General features: G+C 42.9%; 1 protein-coding gene and 1 long non-coding RNA gene across 3 annotated transcripts; one reads left to right on the forward strand and one right to left on the reverse strand.

Moving 5' to 3' along the window:
* Positions 1 to 554: 554 nt before the first annotated feature.
* LOC139589656 (uncharacterized) lies at positions 555 to 2,444 on the reverse strand. The gene is made up of 2 exons (XR_011679086.1): positions 2,305 to 2,444; positions 555 to 1,388 (listed from the first exon to the last, which is right to left on the reverse strand). It is a non-coding gene; the product is annotated as an uncharacterized lncRNA (long non-coding RNA).
* On the forward strand, positions 1,983 to 23,042 carry NAA30 (N-alpha-acetyltransferase 30, NatC catalytic subunit). Of its 2 annotated transcripts, XM_071426172.1 has the most exons (5): positions 1,983 to 2,077; positions 2,384 to 3,313; positions 10,576 to 10,699; positions 12,716 to 12,771; positions 19,636 to 23,042. In XM_071426172.1, the coding sequence occupies exons 2-5, from the start codon at positions 2,387 to 2,389 to the stop codon at positions 19,771 to 19,773; spliced, it is 1,245 nt and encodes a 414-aa protein (XP_071282273.1). In that variant the 5' UTR covers positions 1,983 to 2,077; positions 2,384 to 2,386; the 3' UTR covers positions 19,774 to 23,042. The 2 variants fall into 2 exon arrangements, with proteins under 2 accessions (XP_071282273.1, XP_071282274.1); XM_071426173.1 differs by lacking the exons at positions 1,983 to 2,077; positions 10,576 to 10,699; positions 12,716 to 12,771 and having other exon boundaries at positions 2,084 to 3,313.
* Positions 23,043 to 23,273: the final 231 nt, after the last annotated feature.

The raw sequence follows: 23,273 nt of genomic DNA on the forward strand, positions 1-23,273 counted from the left end.
TAACTGTAGCAAACGAAAATGAGCAAGTCTTATGAGGGGCCTGCAAAGCTTCATGTGAGGAAAGGAAAAAATCCCACAATTTCTCTGCATTTTGAGGGGCCTTGTGTGCACATTAATATAATATTCACATCTAAAGGACTTGTTTGTTGCTGTGGTATCCACTATAATTCTTAAAAGAATTATATTTATTTGAGGCAGAAGAGTGGCAGGGATGGCTTGAGAGTCTTTCAGCCTTGCTGAATTTCCACTGTCACCAGTCACAGAACGCAGCCCAAGGCTCATCCAGGCAGGAATGATGTCCCTCGTGCAGCTTTTGGAAGGAAAAGCAACAATTCCTTCACTCTGATGTGCAACAGTGTCACCAGAACACCTCTGGCGCCTGTCCCCAGACTAAACACAGCTGGGAATGTCCTTGTGGGCAGCGCCGGTGCCTGCTCAGGCTTGGGCTGATCAAACAAAACCCAGAGCAGACAGCGACTGTCCCTGTGCTGGGCACTGCTGGGGCCACACTGCCAGCCCTGGCTGCCTCCATCCATGTGAAAAACACCAATCGCTTGTTTTTAAAATTTTAAAAGTTTAATAGTAATAAAATGGTTATAAGAATAGCAATATAATTAGAGTAATAAAAATTTGGGCAATTTGGATTAGGACAATACGAGACAATAAAAACAAAGAGTTATGGACAGTCCGGGTACCTTTTTCTGGGCAGCACACCCGAAAAAGGACCCACGTTAACAGAGGATTAACCCTTAAAAACAATAACCTGTTGCATACTCATACATTTCATACACGATGCATAAATTCCATTCAAACACAGGATTCTGTCTGGGCAGTGTCAATTTCTTCCTCTGAATCCCGACGGCAGCTGAGCGAGGCAGGAAGAAGTTCATTTCTCCTGATAATGGAGCAATAAATTCTCTTTCTCTGAAAGATTCAGGTGTCCTGTGGCTGCTGTCTCTGTGCGAGTCCTTTCTTTAAAAAAAATATCCTACATAGCATAGTTTCTATTTTAACCTTATGTTATAACCTAAAACTATATTTAACACACTACTTAAGAAAATTAATACAGCATAACTTTCTAACATAACACATGTAATATTCATTTTAATATTTGCAAAAAGCCAATCATAAAACACGCATTTTTCACAATTCAGGATGACATTTAGGGACTGGAACAAGTCCAGGGAAGGGAATGGAGCTGGGGAAGGGTCTGGAGCTCAAATTATGGGCTCAGCCTGGAGAAAAGGAGGCTCAGGGGGGACCTTGTGGCTCTGCACAACTCCTGATAGGAGGGGACGGATATCAGGAAGAATTTCCTCACTGGAAGGGTGATCAGACACAGGAATGGACTGCACAGGGGGGTGGCGGAGTCACCATCCCCGGAGGTGCTGAAAGCAAAAAAGACACGAAGCTATTCCAGAGGATCCAGAGGAGCCACAGGGATGGGGAAGGGCCTGGAGGGGCCTAATGAGGAGCAGCTGAGGACACTCGGTGTGCCCAGCCCGGAGCAGAGTCAGACCCTGAGCAGCCAAAGCTCCCTGAGCAGGGCAGGGGCAGGGACTGATCTCGTCACTCTGGGGAGCCCAGGGAGCAGCAGGAGCTGAGGCACGACAGGGTTAGGCTGGATATCAGGAAAGGTTCTTCCCCCAGAGGGTGCTGGGCACTGAACAGGCTGAACAGGGAATGGCCACAGCCCCAAGCTTGACAGAATTCGGATCTGGGACAACGCTCTCAGGCACAGGGTGGCATTGCTGGCGTGTCCTGTGCAGGGCCGGGCGCGTGACTCCATGATCCCTGCCCGCTCAGGACACTGCGAGTCTGTGAAAGACTGGATGTGTTCACTCATGGGCTGGGATCAACGATCTCAGAGTTTTCCAACCCGGTGACCGCCTCCGTATCCCTGCCCCGCTCCCCCCGCACCGGGTCCCGTCTGAGGGCGCCGGCCCCGCCCCGCCGTCTCCAGGCGCCGCCGCCAAGAGAGGAAGTGTCGTAAGGGCCGACAGGAACTGGCCGCGGGTTTTACGGCCGCGGCGGCCGCGCTTGGCGGCGGCGGAGCGGGAGCTGCCCAGACGCGGCGGTGAGTGGCGGCGGCGGGGGCACCGCGGGCCCCGAGCGCTGCGGGAACGGCGCCGCCCGCGCCCGCAGGGGGAGCGGGGCAGCCGCCACAGGGCGCGGCGGGGCGGCGAGGCGCGGCCCGGGCACCGTGCGTGCCTTTGTTCGCGCCCCCCCCCCCCCCCCCCCACTCCGCTCCCCGCCGAGCGCGGCCCGTGAGGCCGCCGCGCCTCTCCCCCCCCCCCCCCACACCTTCCCGTGGCCCCCGCTGGGTTTGGCGCCTTCCTCCTCCTCCTCCTCCCCGGTGAGTTTGTGTCGGTCTCTCCCGTAGGATATGGCCGAGGTACCGCCGGGGCCTAGCAGCGTCCTGTCCCCGCAGGGGGACACGCTCTCCCCCTTCCCCGGAGGAGGAGGAGGAGGAGGGGGGGCTGCTTCCTCCTCCTCCTCCTCCGCCGCCTCCTATGCCGCCGCCGCCGCCGCCTGCACCGGCGCCCAGGACGAGGAGGCCGAAGAGGAGGAGGAGGAGGAAGAGGAGGGACCCGCGGGCGGACGGGAGCAGCAGCAGCGAGGAGGAGGAAGCGACGGCGGCAAGGGGGGCCCGCAGCACCGCCACCACCACCGCCACCACCACCACCCCCCGCACCACAACCACCAGCTCAACGGCCTCATCAGCCCCGAGCTGCGGCACCTGCGGGCCTCCCTCAAGGGCAAGATCCTCGGCTCGGAGGCAGGGGCGGCCCCCGAGGGGCTGGAGAACAAGCGAGCCAGCAAAACAATGGGCTCCGGACAGCAGCAGTCGTCGCCCCCCAGCGCAGCGCCCTGCTCGTCCCCCCACGCCAACCACCTCTCTCCCCAGGGAAGGACTGCACCCTCTCCTCCTCCTTCTCCCCCGGCTAAAGGGGACAAGAGCCAGCCTGCTGCCACAACCACGGCTGCTGCTGCTGCTAAGACTGCAGCCCGCAATGGGCTGGCAGGAGAGACTGGCTTGGAGGAGGAAGAGCAGGAGGAGGGGGATGAAGGAGGGGAGGAGGAGTCGGAGTCCCTGCAGCTACTCTCCGAGTCCTTAGAAGCAGCGTGCAGTTTGAAAGGCTCGGGAACGGACTGTCAGCCCGAGGAGGACCTAACGATACGATACGTCCAGTATGAGTCAGAGCTGCAGATGCCCGATATCATGAGACTGATCACCAAAGATCTGTCTGAACCCTACTCCATTTACACATATAGGTATTTTATCCACAACTGGCCACAACTTTGCTTTTTGGTAAGTGCCGGAGGGAGCAGGGAGGGCAGGAGTTGGGAGTGGCTTGGGGCTGGGGAGGACGGGGATGGAAGGGTTGGCGTTTGTGGAAATACTTTTTAATCATCTTTCTGTGGGTAAGGCCGAGCTTTTTTGGGAATACCTGTCCCCTTGTGACCCGTGCAGGTACGAGTAAAGCACGTGGCCGAAGTTTTGCATTTGTTAACACGTGTTTTAAATGGTGGGGAAAGGGTTTGAGCACAGGGCTAGGATCCAAGAATTCAGGGCTTCTAATCTTGGTTTTGACATTGGCTTTTGTGACCTTTGGTAGCTCATTTTATGATTCTGTCTCAGTTCCTGGGCTTGGATTTAAAAAAGAAAGTACTTAGTCCACTAATGCCTTGTAACTGCTTGCTAATTCTTGCACAATGGTTTTAAAATTGACTGAAGCAGGGCTGGCACATAAATGTTAAGTGATAGGTGGAGAGGCACTGTGAAAGGTTTAGCAGACTTTTTGATCTGTGAGCTTACTTTGACAAAGACAAGTCCAACTGTGTTGCTTTTACAGGTGTGAGAGTGCTCGCAGCACGCAGGAATGCTCACGTTGGCTCCCTGCACTAACAGCATATTTAGTGTTGTATTCTTCCCAGTGCACTGTTGAAAGGCTGCTTTAGCTGCCTCCCTGCCTTCCTAAATGTTTAGCACTTTCTGTGTCTCAGTTGCATGCTTTTAGGATGACAATGCATCCACAGGTAAATGAAAGTGAGTAGAAGCTGGCCTGAGGAGTGCATGGGCATAGCAAGGGCTTAGCTGTGCTCGGTTTACTCATAGCAACAGTCCCAGCTGCAAAACAGAGCGTTTAGGGGAGTTTGTGCCCCTTCCTTGCTAAAGAAAATGATGATTTCTTGTCTCTTGATGTTTTAATGAAGGCTGGAGACCCCTCTGAAAGGTCTGATTTAGCCAGAGCCAAGGCACCCTTCAGTTCAGGGGTATCTCTGAAATTTTGATGGAATATGAGCACAAGAGGTGAGGCTAGTGGAGCCCATCTGGCCTTCAACTTCCTGAATGCTCCTGGTTTAGGATCTGCTAGAATTTATAGCAGGATTGGTATGGTTTATAGGAGGATTTTCAGAACTGTGCCCCTTAAAACCCTGCAGAGGGAATACAGTAGGATTACAGGAAGTTGAGCAAAGCAAAATGTTGACCTTCTGGAACAAAACAGAATATGGAAATATTGGAGAGCATTGTTGGATGCAAAGTCATGTTTGCCATTACAAGGATGCTGATCAGAGCACGGTGATGTTCAAACACTGAGCTCTGCCTGTGACAGATTTACCTCACACTGAGAGTAAAATACTCAAGAATTACAAAAGTCCATCCTTTGAGCATCAGGCACAGCCCTGGTGATGCCAATGCTGGATACTCTTAGATCATAATGCATTTGTTTAGATTTTCACTCATTATGGGGTTTTTTTTGTCAGGGAATAACTGGAGAATTTTGTTGTGAGAAGAGCAGTGACAAGTTGTTTGACAGAAAACTAAAACAGATGATTTCTAATAAGTGCATTTAAAGAGTAAGATATCACTCAAAGGAAAGAAAGCTTATTTTGTAGTGACAGCTTCATTTTTTGATAGCCCTGAAGAATCAACAAAACTTTTCTTGAACTCAATGCATTTGCCATTTTTTTTTAGAAAGGTGAAACAATGTAAAGTACATAAAAGTGTAGAGAATAATACATGGCTGTGAATGTCTAAAGCCAGCAAATTATCTGCTTAATAATTTGAAGGTCTTGCAGCATACTGAGTCAAATTCATGTATGGGGAGCTTGGGGTTTTTTGTGACTGGTTTTAATGTTTCTGAGGTTTGTTTCTTAGAGGTTGTCTTGAAAATTTTCTGATCTATAAAATATAATTTGTTCCTGCAGTTAATGGACTCCTGAACTACTTCTCTCCAATAAATAGCTTTAAAATATTTATCTTCAGTCAGGGACTGCATATTTCAATTAGCAAGAATTGTCAGGATGGTGAGCCTGAAGCTCAGTGCCTGATCTCACAGAATCATTTGCTTTAATGCATTGTGGACCCACACCCTGCTGGTTTCAGGTTTTGGCTGGGTTTTGAGTGTTTTGGGAAGAGGGGTTAGCCTGTGATTTGATTGTATTTGAAAAAAGATCTGTAAGGCTTCAGCCAATTCCTTTGCTGAATTTCACCATCACCTTTTGAAAACTCCTCCAGAGCACATTCACCTGTTTTCCCTGTGCCCTGTCATGGCACCTTTGCTTTCCTCTCCCTGTGAGGGGTAAAGACTGACACCACTGAAATGTAAGGTAGGATGTGTATTTTCCCTAAACAAACAGCACTTGGTGAATCATCTAAACCATAATTTCCCTATTCTGACAATGCAAAGCTAATTTCTGGGGACATTATTAACTTTATTGCATGGATCTGAAACTTGCTGAATTTTGGCTTGGCCTTCCCAAGCTGCCCAGTTGCTCTAAGGGCTGGTGCTTGTTTTCCCTGTCTCTTCAACTCCCTCTTCCTGCCTTGTGCCAGCCCCTGTGTTCCTGTGATTTTGGGAGCCAAGTTACCCCTCTGACCAGCTTTTACTTGTAAATGTGTGTGTGTATTTAGCTGTTTTAGGGTGATGCTCTGTTGGTTTAGAGCTCCAGATCTATTCCTGCAGGATGTCCCAAGTGCAGGAGGAGAGGTGGGAGTGCACAGCTGGAGGGAAGGCAGAGACCAGCCCTGACTGGTCAGTAGTGACCACAGTTTTGCAGGCTCAGACCACTTCCTAACTGTACACCCAAAGAAGTTGTTAATATTCACTTCAAAAGGACCTGGAGATACTGAAAGTCTTAAAACCCTGTTGAATTCAATATCTAATTTATCCACATAATTGTTATCCTGACTTTAGGGGTAGCAGCTTGGGAATACTGCTCAGTGCTGAGGTGTCCCACTGCAGCAGTATCTGGACTGTGGCAAGGTAATCATGACATTTTCCTCCATAAACTTCCAGTGGAAGGTGTCCCTGTCCATGACAGGGGGTTGAACTAGATGATCTTTAAGGTCTTTTCCAACCCAAACCATTCTGGGACTCTGTAAAACTCCAGCTGTCTGTTCCAACTCATGTTTTGCCTGTCTTCAGACGAGCAGTTTTGCACTGTGTGTTAGGTGTGGGTGCCCAGTAAATGTCTGGTTTTTGCTTATTCTCAGAAGCTCTGTCAGCCCAGTTTCTCCTCAAATACCCACTCCTCTGTCAAAGAATGACAGGGGCAAGGGGCATCTTGTGTTTCATGGGAGGTATTTTTAAGCAATGTTACATCTTTGTCCGCAGATGGATTCGAAATGCATTTTCAACGTTGCAGCTTTCTTTTAAAGTGGTTTTGAAGCTTCTCGTCTTAGCAGTGCTAAAGTTCTGAAGCTTGCATTTCAGACTGATAAATTAAATATTTCAGAAAATTGTTTTCAAAATCCTTTAGCGTGGGAGAGGTGAGCTTAGGAAACCTTGCTCTGTGCCAGAGTTTGGGTAAGACAGAATGTAATAAAAGGCTGAGTGTTGTAACCTCTCCTGTAATTCACTGTACCATTCAGCTGCCTTTTAAGAAAAATCTAGAAAATCTATGCTTTTATTGGGTTCTTAACTTTGCCACTAGCTATAGCAGCATTTATAATTTAAACTTTCACAAGTTTAAAAATAACCTATTAATTCCATGTAAGTGGTTTTAAATGTGTTGTAAATCCTAAATGACTGCAGTTAAGTCTTGTTTTATACTAATGCTTTGCATTTTTTTAAATTGGATTTGATTCAAGAGTCTTAGTGTGTTGAAATTAAGACTTGTAAGGCATCATCCCTGTTCTTCACTTGTGGAAAACCTGGGGCTTAAAAAGGAAGAACCAGAAAAGTCAGGAGGTTGTCTGAGAAGTCTTCCTGGCCTCGTGGCAGATGTAGGAAGAAGTTTTGTAGGAGAATTTGCAAACTTTATATTCCAGTTTGTTTTTGGGGAGTGATCTCACTTTCAGACAGTCTCTCACTGTGGAAACTGAAGTCCCTGCAGCACCTGAGCAGGTGACAGCAGCCAGGGCAGTAATTCCAGGGGTGATCCTCACACAGGGGGGAATTGCTGCTGCCCAGGTTCAGGGAGGTGGTGATTTGCCAGGTCCTGGGGAGAGCTGTGGCTGAGGTGGCCCAGTGAGGTTAAAACCATTACCCTGCGTGTATCCTCTAATGGCATTTGGTAACTTGATCCCTAAATGGAAGCCAGCTCCTACCCAGCTGTGCCTGGGATAGTTGGGATGGACTTTGGTGCAGGTGTGAAAGGAAAAATGCAGTGCAGGTTCTGCTGGGTTTGAATTGCAGAATATTTCCCTTTTGGGGCTAATTGCTGTTTTAATCTGCTTTAAACAAAACTGACAGGATCTGGATATTAAATGCATACTCAGACTGTGGCTGACAGACATAATGCCATCTTTGATAATGAAATTAATACAAATTGATTAATTCTATGAAAAATAATGTTCTTGCTGATTTACAGACGTTTCTCTACTAGCTCTTCCAGTATATTAAAATCTGGTTTGTTTTAAGCATTTAAACTTATTCATAGGAACAAAGATGATGCAAATATTGGATTTGGATTCATGTATGTTAATCCTGCTACTAATAACTTACTATTGGAGTAAATCTTGTAGTACTCTGTGGAGTTTATAACATATATAGTGACTTAGGCTGAATTCTGTTTGTAGAAAATTGCATGTTTTCTTGTATACCTGAAAGGAAAATTTGGCCCATGATTATCTTTTCCTAAATGATGTTGTGTGGGAGCTACTTTTCTTCCCTCCTCACAACTCTCCCTATTTCAATCTGGGTTTTTTTATTCACAGAGTTTAACTTTCTCCAGGAAATTAAATTGTAAAATTGTGCATCATTTTGGTTTAGGTTCATTTCCAGCTTTAGATAAGGTTGGAAAGAAGGAGAAAGGAGAGGAAAGGCAACAAAAACCCCTCTAAATGAGGTGGAAATGCATCATTCCCTTTGTGTGTGGAACAGCTGTAGATTAACTGCCAGACTTACCTGCCTAAAGACAGAGAAATAGATTTAAGGGTTTGGAGAACTGGTAACAGTCATTCTTTATTCAGCTCTCTGGCAGCAGTGGTAAAACCTGTGGGTATTTGCTTCTTTGATCACTGAAACAAAATTCTTTGCTGTTCATTTAGCATTTTAAATATATGATTCATGAATATAACTTTCCTAAAAAGTGCCCTGGACAAGAAAGAGCTCAGATATGAAATGTCTAGCTTGTCACTACTCCTGAAGCATGTAAAAAAAATATATATATAAAAATATCTTAAAAATTCTCCACATAACTGTTAGGATCAACAGTTTGCACGTGTTCACTCCAGGGCAAAGCACAACTATAACATGCTAGTTTGTGGTGTGCTTTTTTTTTTTTTTAGTGAGGGATAAGATTACATCGAGGTACTCTGCATAATTATAGCAATGTTCTGAGCAGTTTGTCTGATGATACTCTTTATTTAACTCCCTGCTTTTCTCAGGTCTGAGCTGAGATACAGAACTTGCCTTGAACTGAACCTTTGCATGCACAGCTCCTCTTTTCTGTGGAATAACCTGTGTTTTGGAACAAATGAAAGATTGCTTAGAGGCTCTGTGTTTCAGTCCAGTTAGATCATGCTACAGTTTTTGTTTGTTATTTTAAAAACCACTTGTTAGATTGTTCAGGGTTGTTCTTGGATACTGCTGAAATGTGTTTTCCTGCCAAATAAAAACTTAGCAATAGTTATATTTGCTTCAGCTACATTAGAAATGGGATTATAATCATGCTGTATCACAGGGCTTTGGAACTGCAGCTTGTACTTTTTTTGGCTGCTTCATTTCACCTTTGCTGCAGCTCCTGGTTAAAAGCTGACTTGGTTCATAACCCCCATCCAGGTGGAGATGCTCAAAGATTTGATTCTTTTTGGGGTGAAGAGGCTGTGCCTGCAGTATGACCTGCAGGAAGGGATCTTCTGTCCAAGGAGCTTTGGCCTCCAAGCTGTGCACAAGGGTTCAGGTGGTTGAGTTTATACCCCAGACTGTGGAGCAGTGAGCTCTGGCTTCACAGGTGGCTGCTCTGAGGCCTGGCAGTGCCGGCTCTAGCAAGTCCTTTTCATTTGCCATGTCTTAGAGTTGTAAATTTGGATTATCCACAGCTCTTGGGGCAGCACATGCTTGTGCCAATCATGTGCTGTGGTCCTGGTTTAGCTGCTGCACTCGAGCCCAAGGCTGGTCCTCCCTGCAGCTCTGTCAAAGGCTGTGGATCCACTCACACAGCCATATGTAAAATTAGGAGTTTCTTTTTATCTCTGCCCATCTTTCCTGAGTGCCCAGGAATTTGTTTTCCCCTTGGATGCTGTCCCACTCTGCAGCATTACTGAGTTCTACCGCTGCAGGTTATAATGTCATAATCCCTTGTGCTGCCTAATCCCTCACTTAACATCACTCAGTTTTCCTTTCTCTCATGGTAAAGTTTTGGTGAACATAGTGGGTGTGCAAGTGGTTTGCTGAGTGTTTGGGGAGGAGTTGGGTCCTTTCCTTTTTGGGGTTTTTCTTGTTCATATTTCAGGATGCCTACATCTCCTTGACCACGGTTACTGTGACAATGCCACTGGGATTAACTGCCAGTGCTCTTAACAAACGAAATCCCCCAATAGTTAAAATGTGTGAAATTAACTGTGCCTTTTTGTTTGTTCTCTGGGTGTCATGTGACTGAAAACGACAGTGTCTAAAGATTAAATGCAGCAACACTTTCCTCTGATCCTTTGTGGCCTTGACATTAAAACCAGACAAAAATTAAGCATGTTATCTAGCACAGCCCTTACACAGGAAAATTCAGATCACTATAAAACAGGAATGGACATTTTTCCTCTGCAGAAGTCCATATGAAATGGTAATTTATGCCTTAACCTGGTCTTTTATTTATTTATTTTCCCTTTTTAATCACACATGTTCTTACCTGTAGACTTTGTGAAATGATAATGTGGTTCTCTCCTGGAATAATTCATTGGTTGTTAATTGTCCTGGATCTTTATTGGAATGTAAAAAAGCAATTAAGTCTTTTAATCTTAGTAATACTTTTGGAGACACTTTTAAAATTTACTTTGTTACCTTTTCATAGCTTTACACAAACAAATTCTGTGGGGCTCTTTCACTTGAAAAATGAACTGTTTTGCTGCTTTTGGTAGCCCTGTGGATCCCAAACTGAGAATTCCATGCGTGTATGTTTGTCTTTAAGGCCATGGTAGGTGAGGAGTGTGTAGGTGCCATCGTCTGCAAGCTGGATATGCACAAAAAGATGTTCCGCAGAGGTTATATAGCCATGTTAGCAGTGGATTCCAAATACAGAAGAAAAGGAATTGGTAAGAATAGCCTTTTTTTTTTCTTCTTTCTTCTTGAAATCCTCTCTAGCTGGGATAACTGTAGCTGTCATAAAGATTTAAGCTGAAGTGAAGTTGAGGATGTGGTGCTTTGTGTGTCATCCTCGCCTTACTCAACCACGCAGGCTCCCCAGTGGATTTTCTGATTTTGTTAAAATTACCTGAAATGCCCTGTGAGGTTCACACCTGGGATCTGATAAGGCAAAAAGAGAGGCAGGCAGCAGCCCCTTACCTCTACCTCTGCCAAATAACAGTGGGAACTGCTTTGTGGTTTTATGTGTGCCCTCATCGCTGTATTTCCATGTTGTGTTCAGGCTCCTTTTTTACAGTGAACTTATTCCCTGACTTCCCCCTATAAATTATGCATATATTACCCATCAGGGAGAATGTATGGAGCTCATTATTGTATTAATCAGGGAAGAAAAATAGCTGTGTATTGTTACTTGAGTGATTGAAATGGAGATCTGTTTTGTTGGGAAGGTACGTGGTAAAGAAATCACTCTTGGCAGGGAGTTTGCCCTTTCTCATTAATCAGTTTTGCCCTGGTGAAGGGATTTTCATTCTAACTCCAGTTAGCCAAGTTGGCTTAATTAAATATCTCTTCTTATGGAACTTAATTTTTTCATGCTGGTTATTGTGAAATTACATTATGTAAGGTATTTTTAACTAAATGTAGACGTCAGCTCCAAAGCTTAGAGCTCTGCTTCACCACTCATCCACACTGAACAGCTCATGCTTCTGTGATTAAAGACAGAAAATTACTTGCAATCAAAAAATACAGTGATCCATTGCAGAATGTATCATTGTGTTTGCTTTCTTCCAGAAAAAACCCTCCAAAAAAACACATTACCACGACTGTTCAAGCATGTGCAGATTCTTTCTTTCCCCAGTGCAATTCAAAAGCCATTGTTGGTTTCTGTAGTGGAGCAGAGGAAGAGGATACTGAGAAATCACTGTCTCTCCTTTCCATTTAGCTGAGTCATGAAGGAGTCTGCCATAATTTAATTGCAGGTGCTTGGATTCAGAAGTAAATAAGAGCTAATGCTGTTATTATGAAGATCATTGCTAGACTTTTCCTTCACTTTAGTCAGTGGTTAAATTAGAATTATATACATAGAATTTATCTTTAAAGCCTTGCTTACTTAACATCGTATCTGTTGGCTTTTTCCTACATTGCCACCTTGCTGTTTCTCAAAGTGTGCTGTTAATCTGAAGATCTGCTTTAAATGTAGAACAGTTTGATCATCGCATTCAGTGAAAATCTTACTTGATTAAAGTTTTGAGAATGTATTAAAACATTCTGTAGATACCTTGGGGTTTTTTTTCCTTTTCCATAGCTTTCTTATGGAAGTGAGTTCATGCAATTTCACTGAACAGCAGTTTTTTCCACTAGTAACTTTGAAATCAACTTTCAATTTCACCCCAATTCTACAGACAGGTAGGGATATTACATTTGTAGAACTGTTGTGAAATAGATGAAAAATAATGATTAAAAAATTAAGCTAATGCTTGACTGAGGGGAAGGGATGGGCTTTGAGAATATTAATAGATACTAGCAAACCCAAATGGGAATGAGCCATAAAAACAGTGGTTTCATAAGTTCTGTTACTAATACAAGTATTTGTTTTAGTAAGAGGAAATTCCCATGGAAGATGAATGTCCTTCAAGTACATGCCAGCAGATTTTGACTTTAAATGCAACAAAAAGGAATGAATCACATCTTGGAAGGCTATATTTAACACCATGTTGAGCAGAGCAGCCAGTTTCTAATATCCTTGTGTTACAAGAATCTTGCACTTCAGCTGAGTCTCTGGATAACTTCACAGATTATTTTAGTGTTCAAACTTGAGACTGCAGCTTGACTGCAACTCCTTGTTTTTCTTTGCTCCCTCCTTTCCCCAGGTGTCATGTCATGTAGGTAGCACACATTAGTCATATATAAACTGGCATTTTTGTTTTGCACTGCAACTCTGACACTTACTGAAATCTGTGTTTCAGGTACAAACTTGGTTAAGAAAGCTATTTATGCTATGGTTGAAGGAGATTGTGATGAGGTAAGATTTTATAATCAAAACTTTCATAATATAAATGGTTTGCACTCTCTTGTATGTGGATTCATTTCACAGGTTTTTCTTCTCCAGGACTTTTTTTAGGTGGGAAATAAGTTGGTAAGAAGCTCCTTTATAATAAAAGAGAAAACAACCTCTAAAAAAAGTATGGCACAAATAGGAGATGAACTTTCTAAATTTGTCCTAAGTGCTGAAATTCAGCAATTTACATTGTGAAGCTGCCTCAGCCTTCACTCAGGCCCATTTTCCTGCAAGGGCCCCATTTGAGGTGCAGCTGAGCAGTGGGCAGAGCATGTCCTGTGTGGCCCTGCCATCCCTTCAGAGTACACCCAGGCACAGAACAGTGTGTGCTGTGCTGCTGCAGAATGTGGATTTATCACAGGCACTCATCAGCCTGTTGTGACACTGCACAGAGCAGGGCTGCAGTGGGTTAGCTCAGACACACAGACCTGCAGGGAGAGGGACTGAACCACTTCCCTACAAGCTGGTACTCTTTCACCAGATTACAGTTCCTGCTTTCTTTAAAAATATAAATATGTACATAAAACAACTCTATTGTTGTGTGCCTTGTTTAACTTGTGAGGAGCTCTCCATCCATCCATCCATCCATCCATCCATCCATCCATCCATCCATCCATCCATCCATCCTCTTAGCCAGGTTATCTGTCCCTTTAACGTCCAGCTCCTTGGCACAGTGCACTTGTTGCTGATAAGTGAGCACTGTCATTTCAGTGTGTCATAGTTAATGAGCCTTTGATCTCTCTGTTATCTCACTTCAGCTGCTCCCTCCATTGTCCCACTGCTCCCTCCATTGTCCCACTGCCCCTGGGGAAGTTTCTTATGCAAAGCTACAATTGATGTCACAGGGCTTTTGGCAAACACTCCAGTTTATTTTCCACTTGTTGTGTTTCTCCTCTTGCAGCATCCCTGCCTGTGCTCTGGCTTCATTCATTGGCAGATTTATTCTTCCCCTCAGATCCCTTCATGCCTCTGCTTGCTGCTGTCTTCTGCCCCCTCACCTTCTAATTGATGTTGTAGTTGGGCACTACAGTGCAGCCTGTAATTCTTTTAAGGTCTTTCTTTGGGCTTCTTGCTTCTATCCTGGTTTCTAAAATGCTTTCCTCTAATCTCCTTTACTACTTGTCTACACTGAACTAATCAGGGAGAGATTGGTTGGTTTGTTCTCCCCATTGCTTTCCACTATGGTCTTGAGTTGATTTCCCATTTCTAGACTAGTCAAGATTTTTTTAAAATTGCAAAATACTTGAGGATCAGGGTTACAGTGTTCACACCACAGCTGCGGAAGTGAGATGCAGAGAAGGGAAGTGAATTACCCACTGTTATTAGAGAGTCAGGAGTAGAACTGGATGTTTCTACTGAAGCTCTGAGTTGCAGTAATTACTGTGTAATTCCTGAATGTCTGTGTGCTACTCCTCATGTAAATTCATTTTTAGATTGGACTATCTAGCAGGTGACCTCTAACAGTAACCTCTTCTGTGTCTTTTTCCTCTACCACTGTCATATTAATCCAAGATCCTTTTTTGCTGACATTTTATCTCCATAAACATGAAATAAATGTGATAAGGGTTGCAGGTCTGCAGTGAGGTCTCATTAAGTGTTAGTCACAGATTTTCCTCTCTGGTGCTGTATAAATGCTTTGGACCAGGGGCAGAGGGCATTGCTCAGATTCTCTCTCTATTCAAAGGCACTGCAATTCAGACTCCTTGAATTGTGTGCTGGATGGGGCCAGCCATGGTTTTGGAGCTGCAGTTTGTAGAATGATGATTCCAAACACATCCCCTGATTTTTGGGGGCTTTTGCACCAGCTCAGTCTTGTGCTGGCACTAAATTTTGGACTGGGAGTCCTTTAGGGAGCATGGAATACAAGCAGAGTATTTTACTGATTATTTTTCTGCACCATCAACTAAGGCACACCCACACTTACTTTTATTTATGTTATTCTTTTCCACATATAGGTTATCCACAACCAAACAGCCAATGTTTTCAAGTTTGTTTTTTCCTTTGCCACCAAGTAGGTTTCTTCCACATACTCAAAATGGTGTAAAATAAGGAGGTTATGTGGTGCAGTGCTGAGTTTTGAGTCAGACCAGAATCTGAAAAATCTAACTAGGCACCCATGAAAAGCTCTGCCCAACTCTTGGGTCTCACCAGTTTTCACAGCAGTTGTCAGGAGATCAGTTTCTGATTAATTGATGCTTAAAGCTCATCAAACACAAAGTGGTGCATCATAATAATTTGTCTGTGTGAGGCATAGAAATAGTTTAATCATCCCTGCAGCTTTTTAAGGTATTTTTCTATATCTTTGAATAAAATCAGAATCCTGATGAAAATAAAAAGATACTGCTTTTTGAGATAAGATGGAGTGCAATTAAAAGCAAAATGCTATTTTCTGAAACTTGCTTGGAATAGGATTAAAAACATGAATATGCAGCTGTGGGTGTCGTGAAAAATTTCCAAAGGCTGCTTGGAAACTCTTCCCTTCAATCTAATTATGGAATAGATGCAGTAAATAGACTTAATTTTAATAATTTGTGGCATATAATCTGATAAATGCCTCACTCAGTGTGTTGCTTTTCAAAGTATCAGAGATTTGGCTTTGGAGGTACCAGTGTTGAGTCCTGAAAAACAAAGGATTTATACAACACCACAGATGAAAATCTTGACAAATCACAGCTGATAGGTGGCATTTCAAAGCCTGCTGCAATGTTCTGGTGTTTAAGGACATTTTTTTCCCCTGGAGGCTGTTTTAGTGGGAATAAACCAGGGCAGGCCTATGGAATGAGTGGGTTACAGTGGTCAGCACCCTGCCTGAGGGGCAGAGTCTTCCTCAGGGGTGTGGAAGATTTTCTCTGGGAAAGCTGTGGAGTGACTGAGGAGGTGAATAGAGTGGAATGGAATCTGTGTGCAGGGGAGGAGCTGGCCATGGAGCTGGCCATGGCCTACATTAGAATAGAAACCAGGGAAGTGATCTGCTGTTGGGGGTGGGTGCTTGAACCAGAAATAACCTTCAGGCCTGGAGAAAATACTCACACAGCAGCTTCCAGCTGGAGTGTCTGCATATAACATTACAAAACTTAGGCATCTCTGATTGGTATTTTTTTACCTTTGTGACTTTTTAAAAATATTTGATGCTCATGAATTCTGATATTTGGGGTAGTGAACTGTACTGGGCTGAGTTTCCAGTGGGTCACAGTGATTTAGGATAACTCTGGGCTGGTTGCATAGAAAAGGGGAACTATGGAAATAAATCAGGTGAAGGTGAGTAGTTCTGCTTTCAGCTCTAAAGTTTTGGAAATATTTTTCTTCCAGTTTAAAAGAGAAAAGCATGTGCTGACTGCAGCAAGGTGGGTGTCTGGCTGCTTTTTGTACTGTTTTTGCTGGCAAGCAATTTCCCACAACTCTACAGCTGAAGGCCATCCTGTGGAACTGTTACATCCCTTAATTACAATTGGAAAGGAGGAGTTGTTCATATGCAGGTTTTCCATCTGTAACAAATGACTGAGGAATCTGCATACAACCCATTCACTTGGTGTTACTGAAATAATACAATATTTCAGTCATATGAAGTGAATGGATTGGTAACTAATGAAAATAAGACTCCAGTAATGGGACTTCAAAAACCCTTTTTAAGCAAAAATGTAGAACATGAAAGGGAACCACAGGTTTTCATGAGACTTCCCATTAGAACTTCAGGGTGATTTAGAGTGGGGTTTCTGACCACACTATAGGTGTGTCATTTTAATTCAGCACCACACTAGTAAAAAGGAAATGTGCATTTTTATGGAATCCTGTTTGAAATCATTACATTGCTGATATTTTTAGTTTCTCCCTAATCTACAAAACATAAAAAGTATGAACTTTAGATTTTTGGGTAATGCCTATCTTTAAAAGTTAAGGCAGTTAAATTGATTAAAGACACTGGACAAGCCCTCATAACTTGAGTCTGATGATCTGTCAGACTTAAAAGTAAGGATAGCAGCCTCCTCTGAGTGCTGAGAGGACTTTCTTAATTTGGCTGTATCCATTCTATTACTTGGCTTTTAAACTTGAGTTCCTTCAGAGTTTGAGCTGCAGAAGCAAGAAGGCTTGACCACTCCATTTGGCTTCAGTTCAGGAATAAATTAAAGGTGTGAAAATACAGCAACGAGGAACATTGCACTCCACTCTTAATATAGATATCTTTTTGCTTCTAAACCCAGTTAATATTAGAGTTGAGCTAAAATGTTTGGTTTATGAAATTTAAGATAAAAGAGAATGTCACAACCTTCAGAAAGTTGCAACTTGAGCAGAAAACACTGTTAAATCTAATCAGAGCTTTGCTGCCCTTCAGGGGAGGTGTAGCTGTGTTATCAGAGGATTTAACAGGCATATGTTACAACAAAATCGACCCACAAGAGCAGAAATAAATGTAACAATTGAGGGTTTGGAGCTTGATTGAAAAGCTCACACAGGAAGAGATGCGTTCTTCACCAAAGGAAGCTAATGAAATCTGAATAAAATATGCCTGTGTTTCCTTTTCAGATAATAGAAACATGTCCTCATCTGCAGTATGTTGAGATCAGGGAATTACTTTTCATTGTGCTGAGGCTTCCTTAGAAATACCAGAACAAATCTCCTGCATTTGCTTTCAAGATGAGCATTCACTTAGGTAGTGGGATTCCAAAAAACCTGTATTTCAACATTTAACCACTCCCTTCAGCTCAATCACTGCAGTGCTGGAAGTGTTTTAGCATTGCCAGGTGTTGGTGCTTGCAGTTGAATAGAGAGTTGTTACATCACGGTGCCAGGTTACTGAACCTTTGAGAAAGTGAATGCCCTTCATAGCTGAGAGTTCAAATAAATAATCCTCTGCACAGGTCAGATTCCTGCTTTGGCTTCAGTGTTTTGTTTAAATTGGAATTAAGGAGTTGTACAATGTGTAGAAAATAGCCTTCTCCAGCAAAATGATGGTGCTTCCATAATTTCTTACAGATGAATAGTTACCCATTTTAATGGATGAAGGATGTTAGGAGTTCTCCAGTTCCCACAGGACTTACTAGTAATGTTCTGGGAAGTGCCAAACAGAGAAATTCAATCTCTCAATCTTGTCACAAAACTAAGACTTGAATTAGGTTGTCTTAAATGTGCAGCTACAGCACTGCCCTGCTGTAATTTAAGAACTCTGATGATTAATATTTCAATGTGTAACTCTTAGTTCCTTTTTTTAAAACTAACTGTTTCCAAGTCTTATATTGTTCATTGGGTTGTTATCCCCAGCTTCATTGTTCTTTCATGTCCTTACACTGAGAAACACAGGTGGGATTTCCCATTGGAATGTGGCAGCCAGTGGTTAGACTGGTCACCTCCAATAAGATTTAAAAATCCTTTTAATGCATTTATTTGACTCAAGTTTCAGGCCACTCTGACCACTGGCTGCCTCCCCCTTTCACACCGGCCTAGCCACTCCTCAGACTGCAGAAAACAAACCCTGTGGAGAGAAAAAGGAAAGGTTTTCTGCCAGGTGGCTTTGGAAGGAGCTCAGGAGCCAGCCTTGAGAGGTGGCAGGAGAGGCCAGGGAAAAGGGAGTTGGAATGTGTGCCTGAAGGAAGGGAGGCCACAGAGCAGATGGACTTTAACTGCTCTACAAATCCAGGCTGGTATTTTGGTCCTGTGTTTTCATTCTATGGTCTTTCTACAGTGACCATCAGTTGCTCTTTAATATGTGGATATTCACTATCAGGGGTGTATGGAGCTCAAGCCTTGTTAGTTCAGCCCCTGTTCTTGCTCATAGCAGAACCTTCAATAATTGAGTTGAACACCAGTCAAGAGGCAGAGTGAGTTTTTATTACATGGAGGCAATGCAGGGCTTGTCAGTTGTGGCAGAGCTCTGTCCAGTGCATGTGTAGAAAAGAGAGAGAGAAACAATTCTGAAAACTTCTGAACTTTTTGTGATTAATGTCTTGTTAAGGCCAGTGTAGTTTTTTTTTACCTGTGCTTGAGAATTCTGAGACAATTTTGAGTCTAATGTGGACTACTCTTGGACTTGGCTTTGGTTGGTCTGAGTTATTTCTGACAGGTCTTTATGCAACTGGGATCTTACCAACAGAGGGGGAAAAATATGGAAAACTCTGCTTATTCTTCTGGTGTGCCCTGTGATTTGGGTTTAGGGTATTTGCTGGTACCCAAATTGGATCAGACTCAGAGCAACCTGGGATAGTGGAAGGTGTCCTTGCCCATGGCAGCAGGGGACTGGAACTGGATGATCTTGAAGGTGCTTTCCAACTTAGACCACTGTGTGATTCTTGTGCTGAGCAAAAATATTCACTGCAAATGTTGGGTCTGACAGCTGCTGTCAATTCAGAGCTTTTATCTACATCTAACTCCAAGGAATCAGGGGTCAAAGATATTAAATCATTAAATCCTCATGTGCCAAGGTCTTGTGACATGCAGAAGTTCAGCTACTCACTCAAAAGATGTTTTGGTCCCTAACCTGTTTGGTAGCTTGGGTTTTGGGGGAGGCTGTTTGGGATTTGTTTGTTGATGTGGTTTTTTACCCTTGTTATGAGGTGGTGAACTGAAATACTGTTTACAGCCAAGAATAAAATCTTGAATGTTGTTCACAATTACAGTTGTGGATGAAATGCTGTATTATATTTTTTTTAATGTGGAAATGGATGCTTAATGTGGAAATATTGCTTAATTAAGTAAAGATAAGAAGAAATTAATTCCATTCATTGCTAACAACCATACCTTTAAATAAAACCTTTGGAATTGGTTCAGCAATTGTGTACTGCCGACTAACATGACACGCTTTTTTTTCTTTCTTTTTCTTTCTTTTCTCCCTTAAAGGTTGTATTGGAAACAGAAATCACAAATAAGTCTGCTTTGAAACTTTATGAAAACCTTGGTTTTGTGCGAGACAAGAGGCTGTTCAGATACTATTTAAATGGAGTGGATGCACTGCGTCTGAAACTGTGGCTGCGTTAGGAGGCCCCATCCCAGCCAGCAAGCGACGTCCCAGCAGCGCAGAGTTGTCCTTTGCATGCAATGCAATTTGTCCCAAATTGCTTTGCAAGGTGGACTTTTAGTACTTTCCATGCAGCTCTTAAACCTGTCAGTGTCCCATTGAGTGTCGCACACATTCGTTGCACTTTGGCATGGCGCATTTGTTCCGAATTAAAGCCGATTGTCTCAGACTCCGAGTCCTTTTGGTACCAGCCAGATGTGCCAGGTGATAGCCAAGATATGTTCATTCATTTGCAAGTCTGCTGACTCTTTAGGACATCCACACAGTGAACGTTTTAGCAGAGAAAACCTGGATGGGAACGCCGCTTTTGGTTCCCGAAAATTCAAAATAAAGCCAATGTAGATTGTAAAATTCTATAAGTATACTAACATTTCATACAAAAATTGCCATAGTTTTCTGGGGAAGAAGAAGAAGAAAAAAAAGGCTTCAATTTTAGGTTTTATTTTTCAATATTGAATTTTTCCATTCTTAAATATTGGTACCTCAGTGATTAGTGAATGAAAAAAATGTATTGTAGGGTGGGGTGTGTGTTACAACGAGTAACCATTAAATTGCGTCTGCCAGTGCCTGTATAGATAAGTATATTTGTCTTCACCTCTAAGTTTGGAGTGCATGCTCTTATTCTTTTACTTTCTTCAGTTGTCTTTGCAAGGAAAAAGAAATCTGCTTTTATTTAAATTCTGGATTTGATAATAAATTATTTCAGATTTTTATAATTCGGATACTCCCAAACAAGGGGTTGGAAGGCCCTTCTTATAGCAAGAAGTGTAAGCTATTTTGAAAACCTTGAGTAGCTGCTAAAAGAACCTGGTGGCACCAGTGAATCTCTGCTGGGTTTGGATGCACTTTTGTCATTAAAAGAGTGAGGGACTTCTTTTAAAAGAAGATATAGAAAATTAATGTAAATTGGTATGATTTTTATTTAATCAAAATTATTGCTAGAAGCTCTGAGAAACAGCTATTTTAAGATAGTTGGAACAATTTTTTTCAGATTCAGATTGCTTTGCTTCAGTGTTCTAAAATGCTTCAATCTTTGGTTCTTGGTCTTGGAAGTGAATTTCAAGGTGTATCATATTCATTTTCAGCTGCTCTCATTTTCTCAACTTACATGAGCTAAATTATTGGGGGATTTTTTTTCCCCCTCTAAAATCAAAGCAGCGGGGAAGGAATTCTGTCTCTCTTTCTTGCATTCACTCTTGCTCTGTTTTTCTTTTTTTTTTCTTTTCCTTTCTTTATTTGGGCTTACATAGGTTTTACCAATACCCATCATTTTTTTCAGTAATGACAGCGTCGAGGTTTTCTTGTTCCGTGTGATTCCATAGCCCAGGTCTATGAATCAGTTGGGTTGGGTTTTTTGTTTTGTTTGTGGGGGGGTTTTTGGTTTTGTTTTGGTTTTTTGAAAGACAAGAATAAAGGTATTAGGTGACTTGTGGAAGCACCTCTGTAATCAGAGATCTCAGAGTGTTCAGAGTTGGAAGAGACCCACCAGGATCAAGTCCAGCTCTGAGGTGAATGGTCCTTACAGGGATCAAAAGGATGAACTCTCAGTGAATCCACTCTCATGGAACCGAGCGAATTCTCCAGATTTGCCTTACTACAATTTTTTTTTTTTTTCCTTTTTAGGGTTTGGTTTGAGTCGTGGGGTTGGTTTTGGTTTTTTTTTTTTTGTTTGTTAGTTTGTTTTCATTTTTGCTAATTACTGTACACTAAAAACAAAACCAACAAAACCCCTACCTCCAGTATCATTTGGAAAAGAGCCCTGTGCAGGAAAACTGGATTTGAGCAAAGCCACCTTTTGCACAGACCAATCGCACATGGTGATGGACGATTCTTACCATGTACAAATCATGAGTTGTATTTGAAAATAAAGATTTTTAATGGAAGTTGGCCCTGCTGAGTTTTCTGCTTGTAGAGACACCACCTGTGCTGTCGAGGGGGTCTGTTCCCCTCAGTAAAGAAAACTCATCTTTAAACGGTGCCCAAGACAAAGTGTTGTAAGTGGGGTCTGTTTCCCCCAGGACATGCTGGAGCTCAGCCTAAAGCCTGTGTGTAGCCACTGCTGCCTTGTGACACCATAAAACCTCTTGTTTTTCTGCCAGTTTTTCTGGGTGGCTTTTCAGCAGTTTTGATCAGTGCTAAGACTTCGATGTTGGATTCAATCCCTTGAGTCAGGTTTCCCTCAGCTGTGGTCCAGGATGTAGGGGACTACCTTGGAGCTGGATCAGGAAGGTTTCAGACCTTGCAAGCAGCTGCTGGACTTGATTCACAAATTGCAAACTGGGCTGCCTTGTGTGTCTTGCTGGGGTTTCAGTCTGCAAAGCCAGACAGGCAAGTTTTCTATTGGTTAATATTTAAGCCGTGGGTGTCTTCAGATTCAAAAGCCGACTGGCAAGTGAGCTGAAATCCCTCCTCACTGCCAAAATCATTCCTCTGGAGCAAACTTCAAATACAATCTGGTTGGTTATTGTAAGAAGTGGTTGCTGCCATGCCTGTGTTGAAAATACTGAGCAAAATAGGTGTAGATCTCCCTTTTTTTGTTTTTCAATATGGCCTGAAAGGTTATGCCATGGCTGCTGTGTCACAGAGTTCACTGCAGGAGACACTGAGCTGCATGTGCTGGGTCCTGTCAAACAGATTTGTTCTCTGTGCTGCTTGGGATTAGGAAATCAAGTGGGAAGCCTTGAATTTGCATAGGTTTTCAAAAGGAATCTAGCAAGGAAAGGTTGGTTATTTCTCCTGTCTGTTGCTAAACACAGTTCTCTCCCTCTCGCCTTTTTGCATTGACAAATCTAACTAAGGAGTTGATTGCTTTTATATTTAAATTTGCCCAAATGTTGCTATTGGCTGACATGTCAGTCTGGATGTTTGCATTCATTATGTTGGTTTTTTTTAAGAAATGATCAGGTTCATCACCTTCAAGGCATCATCAGATTGGTGTTGCAGAGTATGTCACAAACTTTTTCAGGGCACTGCAAGACATTGCTACAACTCAGTGCTGTGTTGAAAAAACTTCAGGTCTTGTATAACATTACAACCTGTGTTGGAGTTCAGGTATCAGGTGGGCATCTATGAAAATAGCAAGTGTATCTCAAAATACTGGACTGCTGTTTTGAGTGGATTATATTCTGTCCCTTTATCCTTTTTGATGAGAACAAAACCAGTGGGGTTACGAAATGTACAAGTTGTCTAAATACAATGCAGTCAAATAAATGGTTACGTTGTTTATCTATTTCCTTTTCAACGGGAATGTTCTAATGCTTGTTTTGCTTGCTCTACAAAATACAAACACACACTTGCTCAAGGCCAGGCTGGATGGGGCTTGGAACAACCTGGTGCCCCTGCCCGTGGCAGGGGTGGTCTTGAAGATCCCTTCCAACCCAAACCATTCTGGGATTCTGTGACAGAGAAATGGTGGGAAAATTTTTACAAGAGAAAACTGCCTATCATGGTTTGATTTAAA

The sequence above is a fragment of the Agelaius tricolor genome, unplaced genomic scaffold (genome assembly GCF_023055355.1).
Source record: "Agelaius tricolor isolate 1412-34295 unplaced genomic scaffold, bAgeTri1.0.p SCAF_5, whole genome shotgun sequence".
Lineage (NCBI taxonomy): Eukaryota > Metazoa > Chordata > Aves > Passeriformes > Icteridae > Agelaius > Agelaius tricolor.